We start from the raw sequence: 18,912 nt of genomic DNA on the forward strand, positions 1-18,912 counted from the left end.
AGTAGAATTGGATTCTTGGAGGATTAATGGTTGATTCCAAGTTGTTTTGTCAAAAATGAATATGTTGTCAGCCTTCCAAATACTCCAAGAAAAGGCGGCAAATTGTGAGATAATATCAAGATGATCTAAAAGGAGTTGCAATATTGATGAATTGACATGAGGTGGTGGGGAGAGAGATACCAAGGCCAACGAAGAAGAGTGAGAGAGTTAATTTATAGGGTAGAGGAAGAAAGAGGGCACAGGTTAGTTTCTTCCTTCTTATGGCACCAAAGGTTGTCCAAAGTTGAAAGGTTTGTTTATAAAAGGACAATTTGGATTTCAGAAATGAGGGTGAAGATCTTATTGGGTGGGTTGCGATTATGGCGGGAGTAGCCATGTCTAAAAGGAAGACCTTTTTAATTGCATTATAAGATGGTTGGACTCAGAAAAGACCATTTTTTTTTAGTAAATTTCCAAATTAATTGTCCTCTAAGGTGAAATAGGGATCCAAATATTGAGTATGACTCACTTCCCCAAGAATTTGATACGGGACCACTGAGATTAGCCGTCATTTTGAATTAATCATCATATTGAATTAATAGTGTCAGAATTTAGCTTCAGATAAAAGAGAGGCATAGATAAACTGAGTTACAAGGATTTGTCTTAAATCGAAATAGAAGATCCATTACCAATCGAATAGGTGAACTCATTTTTGAATCAGCGTATTTCTGAGACTCTTTTTCAGCCACTGGAAAGCAGAAGAATATTGAGCTTTTGTGGAGCCTAGTTGTATCTTAATTTGGAAGACGATCCGACCTCCGTTTAATTAGAGATTTCTATCCTAAAGCCTTCGCTCCATGGACTAAGCGGTACAAGCCATACTCATGGGGGTCCCCGGGGAAAATTTTTGGAGCCCATTCGGAACAGAACCCTAGGCGCAACATTTAAAAGGGTGCTTTCGGATGATTAGGGTTTGTGTGGTTGTATTCTAGAGAGAGAGCGAGAGCAAGAGAATTGTATCGCCGCACTCTCTGTGCTTCCTTCCTGATAATATTGAAATCCCTGCAATTCCGTGGACGTAGGCAAAATTACCGAACCACGTAAATATTGTCTTGTGCGTGTGATTGAATTTTTTCTTTGGTGTCATTCTTTCTCAATTTGTTTCTCACAGGTTTCGGGAATTTGTTCGTATATTCCTAACAAAGAAGGGCATTTAAAAGACCAAAGTTTTCAATAGGAAGTAAATTATTTTGCAGTGTCTGGAGAAGAAATGAGTCTAGGAGAGCTTTAATAAAAGCCAGGTCCTCCTCGTGAGATATTTTTATACAAATAATCTCATTACTAAAATGAATAGAATTGGATCCACCTTTTTTTTTTTCCCCAACAAAAGACTCTGCTCTTTTGTCAAGGAATTTTCATCTTTTGATAGGGAATATGAAAATAGACAGGAGTGTTGAAGTCGGTGAATTTGATGAGGCTGGCCCCTTGGAGCTTTGCCACCCGTATGGTGACCAGGCTCAATAACAAAAAAATTGGTAGCATGTTCTCCACTGTCCTTCACTTCTTTTCTCAGCAAAATTTTTCTTATTAAATTTTGTTCCTAAAAAAGATGGTCTCTCAGACAGCTGTGTATTAAAAAGCATGTTAATTTATGCAAAGTTCTATTCCAGGCAGGGGATGAACCCAAAAAATAAAAAAAAAGACTTCTAAGATCCAAGAGGATCCTCATCTCCTTCTGCATCTGCAACTTTGAAACTATCATATTCAAAATCCGCATCACGGCTTTCCATTGTTGATCCAAAAACAAAATGTTTTGTCCCCATCGTTGTGAATGGCATTAGACCAAAAGCTCGGGCTGTTTTGATCTCCCTTGCAACCTTCCTCTGGGCCTTCGCACTAATCCCAGTCTACAAAGAACCAATTTTTTGTAAAAACCAAAGGGGCGTTCACATCTCATAATTAATGGATTTACACAAAGATCCACGTTTTTACCTTGCTCCTTTTTATGATAATGCCAGCCTCTGTTATAAAGTTGGCAAGGAACCTGACATTCTGTGCGGAGGAACATTTCAAAAGTTAAGAAGAATAGCAGAGATCACAAATGGAAATACCAACATAAAGAAATAAAATACGGCGGTGTTTTAATGGGCAACAGTAATCCTCCAACTACTACTATCTCATTTTTTAACTGCAATTCTGGAAAATTCCCAATAAGACTGGGAAGGGCATTGTACTACCAGTATATGCAACCAAGTATGCTCACCCTGAAATCAGCTTTTCTTAGAACCTCCTCTGTAGTTACTTCAAACTGCCTCACAGGGGGAGGTTTTCGTACTACTGGTTTTCTAAGATCAAGGTCCTGCACAAACTCCACGCAATGCATAGATCAGAAAACACATGAAGGAAAAGATGGTGTCTTCAAAAATAAGAAGATAAACAATACAGTATAAACAAAAATAAAATAAAAAACAATGTGGATCCAAAAATAAAAGACAGACTACCTTGCAGACAAATAAAAAGGAAAGCAAAAATAAAGTAATATCAATGCTGCAGTACAATCATGTTGCATGCCAGCCAAAAAATACCCCCCAAAACCCAAAAAAAATAGCTCTGGAAATACCAAAACAAAAAGTTCAGGATGAAGTAAAAAACACAACTCTATTCCAAAGCAAAAGCGGAGTGCACTTATCATGAAAAATCCACTCATTTCTTTCAATTCACAGAAACAAAGAATAGGAAAACAAGCACACCTACGCAAATTATTTTTCTTCTTGGTTCTCTTAAAACTAATCAATCCTCACAAGATCTTCTGAATTTGCTGGGCACATCTACACCTCTCCCCCAAAACACCAAACAGATTATACTACGACAGTCTTGCAACATCGCAATAGAGAAAGAGAAGTGCAATATCCTGCTGAGGGCATTTGCATGTATCTCTAAAAATAGAATTTTCCATCATTGTTAGGACTTTCTAGAAACAGTTAATACTGTCACTTAACAACTCTAGTATATTTATGACATGAACAAGCAACACGATTCATATAAAACCATACACCGTGAGCCATTGTACTATGAGTATGAACTGTGCAATTTAACCAATTTCCAGACAGATTTGTTTAATTTAAACAATCATAAATCATTGCAAGCATGCAGGCAAACAGTTTGCGGCCATAGATATGTTCCAAACATTACAAGTTAACTTTAATTTTTTATATTCCTCAAATCATTAAAAGCATATATTTTGCCCTATGCTTTTGTTACTTCCAAATACGTTTCTGAAGCCATGGCATACAGTTTGTTCTTCTCTTATTCAATATTTTGGACAGATAAGATGGAAAACGTACTAGAATAAGAAGACAAAGGTAAGAGCATTCCTACTAGGGGAAAGGACAAAGCGTATGCAATTTCATCAACATGACAAATAAAATTAAACAAAACCCTCTATAATTTTCTGGACATTATCATCCCTTTCTCCATTTCTAGTAGTGGAAGCCATTCCCATTACGTTTCACACATGTTTTAACTAATCAGTTGGCCTCCTGCAAAAAATCCTTCTAATAAAGAAATACTTTACAAATCAACTTGATTACAAACTTTATTTTTTACTTTCATCATATTCTAAGCTACAACAAGTTTTCATAATACGTCAGGGTAAGTCATATCCACTACACCTACTGTGAGTAGGAGCACATGCCTAACCAGAGATGCTCCTGCATGAAACCAATAAACATTTGTTGGATTTTGCCATTTTATACCAAGGAAAATTTTTTAAATGCAAAAAAATAGTCTCAACTTCAAATTTTGCTTCTTTTCCTTGTCCAAGAAGCCAAGAACCTTTCAGAAAGAAAAATAGTACACAAAAATTTCTCGCAAAAGTATTTGTTTCATCTAAATGGCCTCAATGGAGGTTATCTCCGGCTGGTTCACTAAATAACTGAATCAGTCAGACATCCATTCGACCTCAGCTCTTAATTTTCCTAAAATTGGTGTGGCCAAACATGGGAACATGTCTGATTCGGTAAATGATAAAATTACGAGGTCTCTTCTCCATTTTTATCAACAACAACAACAAAAAAATCAAACCCTAAGTCCCACTAGGTGGAGTCGGCTATATGAATCCTTCTCTGCCAATTTGTGCAATCATGGACCATTTCTTTTGACAAATTCAAGGCTACTAAATCTTACTATCTCATTCCAAGTTAAGGTCTATCCCTACCCCTTCTACTGCCCCCCACAAAAACTCACTCATCCTCACGGGCGCACTATGTGGCCTGCGTTGCACATGTCCAAACCATCTAAGTCATCCCTCCCTTATCTTATCTTCTATAGGAACTACATCTAACTTACCGTGAATATGTTCATTCATTAATTTACCTTTCAGTGTTATACCACTCATCCATCTACGCATTCTCATCTCAGCAATTTTTACTTTTTGGATATTCTAATTCTTCGTCGCCCAACATTTTGATCCATATATCATAGCCTAATAGTCGTCCTATAAAACTTACCTTTCAATTTTAAGGGTATTACACGATCACAAAGGACACTTGAAGCACCTCTCCATTTTACTCAACTTGCTTCAACTCTATGCATTACATCATCTTCAATTTATCCTTCAACTTGCATAATAAATCCAAGGCATTGAAAATCTACAAATGTTATTTATTTCTTCATCAAGTTTAACTTTGCCTCAAATATTCCTCCTACCATTACTAAAATTACATTTCATATATTATATCATATTTCTACTTATCCTAAAGCATCTAGATTCCAAAACTTTTCTCCATAATTCTAATTCAGCCTCCACTCCGCCCCCTAGTTTCTCAATCAATACAATATCATCTGCAAACAATATACACCATGGAACCTCATCTTGAATGCCCTTAGTCAGTTGGTCCATCACTGAAGCAAAAAGATAAGGGCTCAAAGCAGATCCTTGATGTTCACCTATGGTGATTGGAAATACTTTAGTTTCTCCATTTATAGTCCTTACACTAGTCATTACTCCATCGTACATATCCTTAATGACATTTGTATACCTACTACATACACCTTTTTTTCCTAAAATCCACCATATAACTTCACTAGGTACCCAATCATATGTTTTCTCTAAGTCAACAAATACCATACGCAAGTCCCTCTTCTTTTTCCTAAACTTTTCCATTAATCTTCTTAAAAGATATATAGCTTTTGTGGTAGATCTCCCAGTCATAAAATTAAATTGATTTCCTGAGACCTTCGTTTCTAACCTAAATCTTTGTTCAACTACAATTTCCCACATTTTCATTGTATGGCTCATAAGTTTAATTCCACAATAGTTATTACAATTTTGAGTATCTCCTTTATTTTTGTATATAGGTATTAAAGTACTTTTCCCCCATTCATCCAAAATTTTCTTAGTTTTTATGGTTGTGTTAAATACATTAGTTAACCATATAATTTCGTTATCACCTAAGCATTTCCAAACTTCAATTGGGATGTTATCCGATCCTATAGCTTTTCCATTTTTCATCTTTTTCAATGCAAACTTAGCTTCGTTAAAATAATAAATAAATAAATAAATAAAATATCTACTTGAATTCTATTCTGCCCACATTTAAAGGTTATTAAGTGTTCTTCTCTCTTCTTAAAGTCAATATTCATTATAATAAATCATGGCTAAGTCTAAGATCATCTCCCCAGACTCATTTTTGCCTCCATATCTTCAATGTATCCTCTCATAACCTTTATTATCTCTTCCAACGTGTCCATTCAGATCTCCTCGTGTGAATACTTTCTCAACCCCTGGTATGCCTTGTATAATACTACCCATATCTTCCCAAAATTGACTCTTAATATTTTCTGCTAAGCCTACTTGAGGAGCATGAGCACTAATGATATTTATTATCACTTGGCCTAATACCATCTTAATTTTTATAATTCTATCCCCTACTCGGTTTACATCAACAAAGCTATCTTTTAAATTTTTGTCTACAGTAATTCCTACTTCATTCGTATGTTTTTATTTTCTAGTGTACCAAAAGTTTAAATCTTGATTTATCTTTTTCTATAGCTTTCTCCCCCACCCACTTAGTTTCCATATTTACACCTGTAAACGTCCCTATATTCCAAGTTGTTAATCTAATCCTAGTTTTCTGAATTAGCTTCTTTACCTACCTACGTCCAGAATAGTGCAGGAACCCTAACAAATTAGACACCGTACCCGAGCGCTAACACGGCACGTTGCCGTCACAAGCCTAGCTTGTTCAGGGCATTATGCTTGCTTGTGACCGCTTGTCTCGTGCGTTTAGGATGTGTTTTCATCATGTAAATACTAGTATAGATTTATTTTCTAGTATTTGCTTCTCTATATGCCAAATAAGGCAATATGACTCCTCGGTCACTTTGATATTTCCAAGTGCTAGGATGAGAATTGCATGTAAAGCTCTTTAGGGGAGGGTGAGTGTTCATCAATCTTATAAAACTCCCTAGCTATTGTCAACATGTTTAGCCTACTTGCCTCCTTCGCTAAACATACAATGTTAACGGAGGTGTTGTTGATGAATTGTGCTACTTCAATGTTTACTGCTTGCTTGCCGCTACTTTCATAATTGCTTATTGCTTTTACTAATATTTGATTGAATGATAATGAAAGTGTTTCACGGATGAATTGTGGTAAACAATAGGTTGGCTAGTTAAGCCACAGTGTTTTAACTAGGAGTGTACAAAAATTACCGAAAAACCGAAAACCGGACCAAAACCGAACCGAAACCATAAACAGTTCAGTTTTCAGTTTTCGATTTCGGTTGCAATTTCCAAAAATAAAAATGTTCGGTTTCGGTTTCAGTTTTGGTTTCGGTTTTGGTTTCGGTTTCAGTTTTATGTTGAAACTGAACCAAAAAAACTGAAAAACCGATTTATATAAGAGATATATATATGACTAGTAAAAATATAGCATGCAATATAGCCATATAGCCACTATAGAAAATAAAAATGCTCAATAATTTTTAAGAACTTTATGAAAAATAAAGGTTATTTTTGTTAAAAGTGTCCAACAGATTTTATTTTGTTAAAATTATAAGTCCCTATAAAAATTTAAAATGCTCAATAAATTTTCAACAACTTTATGAAAAATAAAGGTTGTTTTTTTTTTGTAAAAAAAATCGGTTTAAAATCGAAAAACCGCAACCAAACCGCCACATTTTCAATTTTCAATTAAAGCATAATTTCAGTTCGATTTCGGTTTCGGTTCGGAAATCCCAAAACCTAAAATTTTGGTTCGGTTTTCGGTTCTGGCCAAAACCAAACTGCACCGAACCGTGTGCAGTCCTAGTTTTAGCTAGCACTGCACGATCCTTTCACAAAGGTGTGAAAATAGTCGGCCCATGACACGTGGTATCAAAGCTCGGTGAATTGCTACTTGAATTCAGTTACCTTCATTGTGGGATTGAGAAAGCTTTGGTAAATGACCATGGCACCAACCAATGCTGAGAGAATCAGCATGCTGGAAGCACAGGCTGAGATGACAGCCAACAATGTGGCCATAGAGATGGCCCAACTGAGGGGACTAGTTGATGAAGCGATGGAATCACAAAAGCATCAAGCAAGTTTGATAGGTGAAAATGTCAAAGGACTTTCACCATACTGTGGAAACTTTGCAATCTCGGATAGCTGATCTGGATGCAAAGATGAATCTAATGATTCTTGTTATGAGAAACTCACTCTCCAGGGTTTAGTAAGACCAAAGAACCAAAACCCAGGACATATGGGGGTGCCCATGATGTCAAGGAATTAGAGAACTTCTTGTTTGATATGGAGCAGTGCTTTCACGTTGTGAGGACAGCCTCAGAACAGGCAAAAGTGGATATTGCTACCATGTACTTCGTTGGTGACGCCAAACTGTGGTGGCGTATCGAGTATAACAAAATTGAAAATGGACGTCGTGTAGTGGATAGTTGGGCAGGCTAGAAGAGAGAGCTCAAGGCCCAATTCTTTCCTGAGAATGTTGAGTATAATGCTAGGAAAAAGCTAAGAGACCTCAAGCATACTGGGTCAATCAGGGAATACATGAAACAATTTTTTGCTTTGATGTTGGATATCTAGGACATGTCGAAAAAGGATAAGCTATTCTATTTTCTTGAGGGGTTGAAATCCGTAGGCAAGAACAAAACTTCATAGGCAAAGAGTTCAAGACTTGTTCACCGCACAAGCTGTCGCGGAACGCTTGACTGATACGCTAGTGATAATACCGCTTCATCCAAAGAGTTTGACGAAGGGGAAAATAGTGAAAAATCTTTCAAAAAAGGCAAACCCCAAAGTAGGGGAGCCGACTATAAGGCATCAACCTCAAAGGAAGCTTCATCGTCTCGAGGATTCAACACACCCAATGGAAAGGGTAAAATTTCATGCTACTTGTGTTGCCCTCATAAAGTTTTTGAGTGCCCTCACAAAGCAATACTTAATGTCTTACAGGCTTCCACTACGAAGCAGGTAGTGTAGCCCAACCTACTCTAGGAGTAGCCAAGCAAGTGATTGTGAAGCTTGGACAATGGGAAGGTTATGCGAATTTCACAATAGTGCCATTGGATGACTTTCCAGTCATTTTGGGAATGGAATTCCTAAGGGGGACGAAGGCAGTGTTGATGCCTTCTACTGGTTCCCTGTGTCTGATGGGAGACCACCCGTGTATGGTGCAAGTCGTTGCGACAAAAGGAGACAATGGGAAGTTCCTTTCAGCCATGCAACTCAAAAGGGGATTGAGAAAGGGTGAGCAGACATATCCAGCCACGATGGTGGTAGATGAAGAAGTGGGTCAAGAGCTAGTGCCTACAACCATCCAAGCGTTGTTGGATAAGTATAAAGAGGTGATGCCGGATAAACTGCCTCATAACTTGCCTCCACAACAGGGTACGGAACATGAGATCAAGTTGTTGCCAGGAGTGAAACCACCTACTAAAGGGTCATATCGGATGGCGCCTCCAAAGCTAGCAGAGTTGGGCAACAACTTGATGAGTTGTTAGAAGCAAGATATGTTCGCCCTTCCAAAGCATCGTTCGGAGCACCGGTGTTGTTTCAGAGGAAACATAAAGAGCATCTACAGAAGGTGTTCGACAGGCCAAGGGGGAACAGCATGTATGTGAAGAAAGAGAAGTGCTCTCTCGCTCAGCGGAGCATCAAATTCCTTGGTCATGTGATTGAGCAAGGTCATATCCGGAGGGATATGGAGAATGTAAGGGCGATTCAAGAATGAAAGATCCCCACGACAGTGAAGGAGTTGCGTTCCTTTTTTGGTATTGTTAACTATTACAGGAAGTTCGTAGAGGGGTATTCGCGGAGAACGGCTCCAATGACAAAACTACTGAAGCAAAGGTATTATTGGCCACACATATGTGATGATGTGGTTCATTATACCCGAACTTGCCTCACTTACCAACAAAACAAGGTGGAGAGGAAGAAGATTGCAGGGTTGTTGAAGCCCCTACCAGTATCATCCAAACAGTGGGAAAGTGTCTCACTAGACTTCATCACCAACCTGCCCACAATGGGAGATGCAGGGTCTATACTTGTGGTCATAGACAAGTTTTCGAAGTATGGTACATTCATAGCCGCACCAAAGTACTGTTCGGCAGAGGAGACGGCACAATTGTTCTTTGAGAAAATTATGAAATATTGGGGTGCTACCCAAGACATTGTTAGTGACCGAGACTCAGGATTCACCGGCAACTTCTAGACATAACTTTTCAGAATACTCAATTCACAACTTGAAATCTCTTCAAGTTACCACCGACAAACAGACGAAGAGATTCAATGGGCTAGTAAAAGAGTACTTGCGTCATTTCGTCAATGCCAACCAAAAGAATTTGTGCACAACAACATGATGTGGCTCAGTTCTGTTTCAACGCCCAAAAGAGCTCAACAACCAACAAAAGCCCTTTTGAACTTGTTAAAGACCAGCAGCCACTGTTACCTCACACAGTGGATAAGCCATACAGAGGAAAGAGTCTCAGGGCGTACATCTTCACCAGAGAATGGAGAAAGAATGTAGAGATTGCCCAAGCCTACCTGGAGAAAACTTCCAAGCAGATGAAGAAGTGGGCAGATCAAGGGAGAAAACCGAAGCACTTCAACATAGGTGACTTTGTGCTTGTTAATCCTAAACAGATCATGTCACTGTGAGGACGAGATAGGAGACTACTTCACAAATATGAAGGACAAGTCCCCATCTTGGCCAAAGTCAGGAAGGCCTCTTACAGAATCGACCCTCCGATTTGGATGAAAGTCAATCCAGTGTTTCACGCTAGTTGCCTAAGCTGTTCAACGCTGACGACGATCCGAGCAAAAGTTAGTCAAACAGAGCAAATTTTAAAGACAGTGCAACCTGACAGACGTGAAGTTAAAGAAATCCTTACAGACAGAGAGTTCATATCCTCAAGGAAGAAGCGGCGGGAGTTCTTAGTGAAGTGGAAAGGCCTTGGTGATGAAGAAATCAGCTGGAAATCTGCGAAAGATACGCAACTGTTCATGGACAAAGTTAAAGTGTACCTAGCGTCAAAGTCTACGAGGACGTCGATCGCATAAGTGGGGGAGCATCACAAGCCTAGCTTGTTCAGGCATTATGCTTGCGTGTGACCGCTTGTCTCATGCGTTTGGGATAGGTTTCCATCATGTAAATACTAGTGTAGGTTTGTTTTCTAGTATTTGTTTCTCTGTATGCCAAATAAGTCAGTATGATTCCTCGATCATTTTAATGTTTCCTAGTGCCAGGATGAGAATTGCATGTAAAGCTCTTTAGCGGAGGGTGAGTGTTCATCAATCTTGTAAAATTCACTGACTATTGTCAACGTGTTTAGCCTACTTGCCTCCTTCACTAAACACACAATGTTAACGGAGGTGGTGTTAATGAATTGCGTTGCTTCAATGTTTACTGCTTGCTTGCCACTGTTTTCATAATTGCTTACTGCTTCCGCTGATATTTGATTGAAGGATAATGCAAGTGTTTCATGGAAGAATTGTGGTAAACGATAGGCTAGCTAGTTAAACAAGAGTGCTTTAGCTAGCGCCGCATAGTCCTTTCACAAAGATGTGAAAATAGTAGGCATGTGACACTTTGGGGCGACAACCTCACTCGCCCACTTTTTGCTACACTAGAGTGCTACAAGTGCAATGCATCGCTCGTAGGAGACGCCCCAGCAAATACTCGGTAAGGATTCATATTATAATGATCTATCAAATTTTACGCTGGCTGTCAGCTACCTAACGCAACCCTCCTCCTTTAACCGGGCTTTGAAAAATTAAAATGGCCAAAACCCCAACACCATATCCTTGTCAAATTGTGAATTCAAAGGATTTTTTCTACCCATCTTCATTCCCTACTAATTTCATAACATTGATGCTCATTAGATATGAAAATCCTCAATTATGATCAGCATATACTTTGATTTCAAGTCGCGGATAATAAAAATTGATGAAATTTTAAAAGACCACTCAACCCTCCTTCTTTACCCAGGCTTTGAAAAATTAAAATGGCCAAAACCCCAACACCATATCCTAGTCAGTTTGTGAATTCAAAGGATTTTGTCTACCCATCTTCATTCCCTACTAATTTCAAAAACATTGATGCTCATTAGAGATTAAATCCTCAATTATGATCAGCATACACTTTGATTTCAAGTCGCAGATAATAAAAATTGATGTAATTTTAAAAGACGACGACAAAGCAGAGGATAAAAGGAACCCAATTTTGGTTGAGGCATACCGGATGGGAATTCCGTATGAGAGAGAGAGAGAGAGAGAGGTGTATGCAAGAAGTTATTTAATATAATATATTACACATAGATAAAGTATATTATATTAGATAACTTCTTGCATACACCTCTCTCTCTCTCTCTCTCTCTCTCTCTCTATGCATCTATCTATAAATATGTAAATGTTGTGGAAAACTGAGGGGTGTATCATTTTTCAAAAAAGGCAATTCTCCAGCCCTCGCTTCTAGTCTAGGCGCATCCAAGAGTACAGAAATTTTCCAAAAAAAAAAAAATTGCAGCAACAATTTCCAGCATAGTATTTTTTTTATAACAAAAGAAGACGTTAGATGAAAAGAGAAGGTACAACAAGCAGGGACAAAAAGTCCACCAAATGATGGAAAAAAATAAAAAAGAGAACAATTTTCAGCATAGTATAAATATAATCCAGTAAAAAGAATTATAAAAGGAAGAACAAAAAAAAATAAGGTATACAGAGCATTTGCAAAACCAACCCCTTCCCCCCCAAAAAAAAAAAGGAAAAAGGAAAACCACAAATAGTGACATCCAAGAACAAAATGTATGCACATATAAAGCAAGGGACAAATATGAAAGCTCAAGTACAGCACCCACTAACATTTCTAAACTACACAATAACAACAATTTCAAATATTCTATAGCTGACAATGGATGCCACAACTGCTATGTTACATACCTTTGTGTCATAAGTATTTCCGGGCCAGAAAGTCATATCTGGTCTAAATGAATAATTGTCTTGTAGCATTTCCTCTGGATTATATTCGAAGTACGTGGCTGCTTTCTTCAACTTCCCATCCATTCCATCCGATAGAGTAGTGAAGCTCTCATCTAGACCATCCAAAAAGTCAGATCTGTTTCCTCTATTCAATTTGGAACCAAAATTAGATCTGTCATGAGCCTTCTCAAGCCTATCAAGTTTTTTATAAAAGGCATCAGACTTTGAACTATTCCCAGAAATATCACTAAAAATTCGATGCTCAAAGTCTTCAACAGATTCAAACGAGTTAGTGCTTCGGTTGTCATTGGTGCCATTTCCTGTTGAATAATTGAAATTTAAGGATTAAGGACAAAATTTAACTTGCTACATGCTAAGATTTTACATAACATAGCCAATTAGATCATCATAAAATAACATAAATGACAATAACTCGTAACATTTCATTTTTGATTGTCTGATAATTAGTATGCAAACAAGTAACTTCAAAACAACAGGTAAAAACACCAATCTAATATCTAATTCTAAGCAAGCAAACACAACACCAGTCTACTGTCTAAAGTGAGCAAACACAGGTAAATATTACTCTTCAATATCTGGACCTGGTTTACCTAGGAAGAGGATTACAGCATAGTTGAAGTTGCATTCAGGCTTTGTAGATGAAAATGGAATATATTCAAACTAGTTTACTTTTTTCTATATACTTAAAAATAAATTTATTAAGAAAGAGAGGAAAGAAATACAATCTAAGAGAGGAAAAGAAGTCCTCAAAAAAAAAATTAGAGATGAGAGAGGGAGAGAGTGAGGAAACAAAACCCAAGGGGCTTTTAGTATCACTGTCAAAAATTATGAAAACAAAGAACAAACACAAAAACTAAAAACAGAAAACAGAAATCATAAATCATAAATCAAAAACCAACAACCTATTTGGTTAATATTTCTAAAACTAAAAACAAATTAGTAACTTAGTTTTGACCCAAGATTAATTAACTGCTCATTTTTTCAACTTAGAATCTCAAAAGCTTCTTTTGACGTATGGAATTATTGACTAGTTTCCAATAGAGTACATTAAAATTTAGTGAACGATATCTTGCATTTTCAAGAGTTTCTAATGTTCTTCTTGCATTTTGTCCAAACAATCAGACGCACACACAAAACAATGTTTCGAAATGCCAAAATGCAATTTGAAGCATTTTAATCCTAACAAGGCGAGGTTTAAAAGGCAAGGCATAATATGGAGCATTTAAAATTATAAGGCAAGCATTAACTCATAAGCCTTATGGCATTAAGGCATTGACTGAATTGGTTATCAGACAAATTGGTCGTTTTAACCTCCCTAAATAATAATAATAATAATAATAATAATAATAATAATAAAAGCACACTCCCAACTAGTCCTCAGGGCCTGCATTTAATATATATAATCAACTTTCCGAAATGGAATACCAACTTCTAGAAATGCAATGAAAGCACATTCTAGTAATGCAGCAAACATCAAGAGGGTACCAGGCAAAACTGTAGAGAAACTTCTATGCATCTGAAGCCGCTGGAATTGATGCGTTAAACAATCATTAACAGACCGCACTACAACACGTATGAGTTTCATTTCCACTACAAAAAAGGAAGAGGGGGGAGAGAAAAGTAGGATAGTCAATATGCAATTTCATCCAGCAATTATGTGCAACTGCAACAAAAAAAATGAAAGAAATGGGGGAAGAAATAATCTCTCATGAGATGGTATTAGGTGAAAATTCTTCAAATAAAAATCATATTCACATAAGAAGAGAACTATACTCAATCAATAAAATAGAATAACTTCCTTAAAAATTGCTACACACGAATAAGAAATACAAATAGTTTCAATTAGGATTTGAAATATCAAGAAGACCACAAGATATCATTGAATAAAAAATCAGCTAGGGTTCTTTCCCACTTGCATCCTTTTAACTCGTCCCTTTATATCATTGTGATGTTACGTTGTATGGATATTAATATTTTTAGTTTTATTTTTAATAAAAATTTGAACTACTCTTGTTCAATGAGTGCTATTTTTCCCCCCCTATAATTTTCATTTGTTTTGAATATTGCTGTAGCTGCATTTTGAAGCTTGAATTGTTTTGGGTATTGTTTTAAAATATTGGAGTTATTTTATCTTAAAAGTTTATGCAGATTAAATCAATAATTCGGATAGTTTTGGGAACAAAACAAAATTTGGCATCATTTTTCAAAAACCTCTGTGGCAAACCAAACATAGGAATATTACATTCCTAGGAGTTTGGTATTACTATGACTAATGAACCAAATATGGGAATCCTATATAAATGGTAATTAGATTACTTAAATTTTAGATTCCAGTAATTTGAAGCTTTACTAAAATGTTAAATTCTGTTAACCAATTGCCCCCTTAAGTTGTCAAAATAATCAAAATCGCCTATCCAAAAATCAATTTTTCCCCTCAAAATCGTTTTGTTAAAATATGATACACAGGGGATTAAAACAATCTCCACTATATGGCCACTGCCACCACCTGCTGCACCATACCATCGCAGTCCATTGCACCTCCAAGCGCTTCCCAGCGCACAGGTACTGCCTTTGCCCCCTTCTCTCTCTCTCTCTCTCTCTCTCATGATTCCATGAGAGCAAGAAAGGGAGACCTCTCCGCAACGAAATCAAAACCCTCAATCCACTGCATTTTCATTGTTCTCCATTCAGAGCATACTTCACCACAGCTTTGTCCATTTCGATGTTTGGGTTCTCAATTTCGATTCCCTTTCTCCACAACACTTTCTCGGATCAATGCTATCACAGTTCTTGTCCTTGTTTGTTTTAATTTACATCATCCAGGAGATTCACTTCTATTTGAAACTCTTTATTTTTTCATTTTTCCATTTAACAAAGTTCTAATTACTATCGGGTATCAGCGTAACAAATTGGAAATACTCTTGAGATTTATTTTTGAGCTTAGACTCATTTCTTTTTCTTAATTTTTGCAGTTTCGTGGCGACCCTGTAGCTTTTCTAGTGTTGAAAAAATCAAGGTATTTTTTCTTAATGCCTTTAAATTCATTTGGTTTGAAGAATAGTTCACTGCTTTGTGATTTACTTAGCTTTCAAACTTTTGAGTGTTTAACTAATAAGAACTTGTTCAATCATAGAAACCAATGGTAATGCATTTCAAGTTGATGTTTTGGTACCACATTTTTATCGAATTTTTGTTTTGGTGTTTGCAATTTTTATTGAAATGGTTAGCTGCTGTTTGTCCCACTTGCTCTACTAGGACAAAATTGACCCAATTTGGTGTTATTGAATTTTGAATAACACAATTACAAGCATATAATAGCTGACCATATGTATCAATAATCACATTGTTTAGTTACTTTATGATATGTCTTGAGCCTCTTTTGTTTAAGAAGCACAAACAAAAGTAATTATCTTCCTCATTCAAATTTACTTGACCATCAAATGAAGGCAATGTTGGACATTAAAAAATTAATTAATTAATTAAAGTTGATATTCATTGTGTTTGGTTCAAATATCTGAAAAGTCTTTTGAATTGAGTGATATATCAATAAGATTTATGTAACTAGATAAATAGGCACATTTAATGTATTAATTGCAATTAGTATGGATTTATGTGCTAGGCTCCAAGTAAAGCCATGTACTCAAGTAATTTGCATTCAAGTGGAATCAAAACTTCAAGTGTTCTATCCTCTATCCACTTCTCTCCATCTATTTTGCATCCTCATTTTCCAACAAAGTGGTATTAGAGACGGTTGTGTGTCTAGGCAAGTCCATTTTAAGTATCTCACCAAAGATAATTTTGATAATTGGAGTATCTGAATGAAAGCCTTGCTTGGATCTCAATATGTTTGGGAGATCATTGAAAAAGGTTATGAAGAACGCAAGATGAGGGCACCTTGAATCAAGCATAGAAGGATGTTTTAAAAGATTCGGAAGGCTCTTACCCTCGTATATCAAGGTTTGGATGAAGTTATGTTTGAAAAAGTTGCTAGTGCAACTTCTTCTAAACAAGCATGGGACAAACTAAAAAACATACACAACGGAGTCAATAAAAAGGTAAAGTTTGTCTCCAAACATTTAGAGGTGAGTTTGAAAAACACTACACATGAACAATTCTAAATTAGTTTTGGATTATTTTTCAATAATTTTGAGCATTGTTAGCCAATTGAAAAGATATTCATCTGATGGAAAAAAATTCTCCAATCACTAGACCCAAAATCCAACTATTTTGTTGTAGCCATCGAAGAATCCAAGGACTTGGTGTCCATGATGATTGATCAGCTCATGGGATCTTTGCAAGCCTATGAAGAAAGACTTGTTAAGGAAAAGCAAGAACCATTTGAGCGAGCTCTTCAAACCAAAATTTCTTTCAAGGAGAGAAAAGAATGGTATGAAAGAGGAGGTCATGGACATGGATGTGGTTGAGGACGGGGAAGAGGAAGTGATTTCAACTCATTCAACAATGATGAGAGGACAAAATTATCAATTCACTAGAAGACATGGAAAAGGATCAAATTTGAGAAAACAAAGGTATGACAAATCTCAAATTAGATGTTATAGTTGCAATATATATGGAAGTGTGGAACTCCAAACGATGTTGAAGAAATAAACAATTGTGTTGGAGAAGAAAAAGAAAAGGTGGAGCTTTCTTTATTGCTAGCACACAATGGACACGGAGGAGAAGAAAAGAATACATAGTATTCTTGACACTAGAGCAACTAATCATATGTGTGGAAACATGAAGGATGTTGTTTACTAATGGGCTTTGGATTACCTTATTTAGTTTTCTGTGTTTGCCTTAGGTGATGTCCTTTGTTGCTTGGGTTTTGCCTCCTTTGTGTTGGTTTACTTTTATGGGTCTAGCGGATGCCTCCACTAATGCTTGTTGTCTTGTAGGGTGAAGAAACATATTTTTGGTGCAATGTTTCTCTTCCTGCGGTTATCTTTTCAGCTTTTTTAGGGGGATTCATAAGTTTCTTTACTGTTTGTGATGGCCCATGTTTCACTATCTTGAAGTGATATGTTTAGTGATCTGTTGTTTTTGTGTTGCAGTCATCTTTTCTACTTGGTTGGGCAGTTCATTGGTTGTCATGCTTTGGAAGACCAGTGTTGTCACATCATTTCCACATTGCTCAAAATTTTCAAAAAAAATCCACCCAAGGAAATTTCTGGTGTGCTTGGTGGACAACTTCAGGTTTATATCTTCGTCATCCTAAATTATCATTTACCATGTTTGAGAAAATGTCTCAATACCTCGGTACAACCCCAAACAAATACAACTCCAAACACAACTCTGCTGGAAACACTTCTACACAAAAGGAATCTCCAATGTCCTCAACTCTGCTGTAAACACTTTTATTGATCTAATTTACCTTTATTTTATTTATTCTTCTATTTTTCTTAGTATAAAGAATATGAACCTAAAAATTTTTATGATACAGAAATCGGTATATTTGTGTATTGACAGACTAGAAAATGAGTATCAACTTGCTGGTGTACTGATTAAGGGAACCTAATTAAATAAGTGATATTAATTACTTTAAATTGGTCGATGGGACTGCATGCTCATAACACAATGGATTGAGAATGTTCAAGGAAAATAGTGTGTTCGATATTTTAATTACCAGAGATTTTGTCAAAATCTTCTAGTTGATATAGCAGATCGATGCGAGTAGCCAGGGACAACCTAAATCCTAACTAGAAAAGTTTAGATTCTATGCTAGAGCACAACCTAAATCCTAACTAGAAAACATGAAAACGAAGTTAACTAACAGTAAATCAAAATCAAGCAAAGAAAAATAAATAATGCAATATGTTTATCAAATAGACTCAACATGAACACCAATCAAAACCCTGATAAAGGCTTTGGTAAGAGGGTGCGTGAAGAATATCATACCAGAGTTGAAGGAACAACGCTCGAGCAGACTCAGATATCTGAGTTAGGAGCTCAACTCGCCCAACGATCGCAGGTCAAAACCCAATCGAAGAACAGTGTAACCCTAAACCCGAAGCTCGAAGAACTCAACTCGACCACAATCATTCAGAATCCGGTGAAGAACCCAACTCGACCACAGTAGGCGTCGCAAGCAAAATATATTTAAAAAATTAGTATAATAAAAATAAAATTACAAATTAGTCTACATTTCGAAATTGAGGGGTGTATTATTGGAGAAAAAAAAAAAAAGGAATTTGCTAGTCTGAATGGCATATTGCTATTCAGCCCACATTGATAGTTTGACGGAAACTATAAATGAAAATTTAAGATTAAAAACTAAAATTAAAAATTAGTAACCAGTAACTTATTTAACTAATATTTATAAAACTATTAATAAATTAAAAAAATACTTAGTTTCATCTTTAAATCAAATAGTATTATAAACATATAATTAAAATAATAAAATTATAAATAAAATATATTTAAAAAGTTATTATAATAAAA

At 36.3% G+C, this 18,912-nt stretch overlaps 1 protein-coding gene across 1 annotated transcript; it reads right to left on the bottom strand.

The window, feature by feature from the left end:
- Positions 1-1,543: 1,543 nt before the first annotated feature.
- Positions 1,544-18,705, bottom strand: LOC131150168 (uncharacterized). Its single transcript, XM_058100753.1, has 6 exons — positions 18,370-18,705; positions 13,960-14,064; positions 12,415-12,773; positions 2,243-2,338; positions 1,972-2,031; positions 1,544-1,886 (listed from the first exon to the last, which is right to left on the bottom strand). The coding sequence occupies exons 2-6, from the start codon at positions 14,057-14,059 to the stop codon at positions 1,686-1,688; spliced, it is 816 nt and encodes a 271-aa protein (XP_057956736.1). The 5' UTR covers positions 14,060-14,064; positions 18,370-18,705; the 3' UTR covers positions 1,544-1,685.
- Between the last annotated feature and the right edge of the window lie 207 nt (positions 18,706-18,912).

This window comes from Malania oleifera, chromosome 3 (genome assembly GCF_029873635.1).
Source record: "Malania oleifera isolate guangnan ecotype guangnan chromosome 3, ASM2987363v1, whole genome shotgun sequence".
NCBI lineage: Eukaryota > Viridiplantae > Streptophyta > Magnoliopsida > Santalales > Ximeniaceae > Malania > Malania oleifera.

Bases quoted from the DNA above. Each gene is read 5' to 3' on its own strand.
- LOC131150168 (XM_058100753.1), bottom strand. From the start codon at position 14,059: ATGAAACTCATACGTGTTGTAGTGCGGTCTGTTAATGATTGTTTAACG. The intron at 12,774-13,959 runs GTACCCTCTTGA...ATTATTCAACAG, and splicing joins TTTCTCTACAGTTTTGCCTG to GAAATGGCACCAATGACAAC. The intron at 2,032-2,242 runs GTGAGCATACTT...TCCTCCGCACAG, and splicing joins TAAGAAAAGCTGATTTCAGG to AATGTCAGGTTCCTTGCCAA.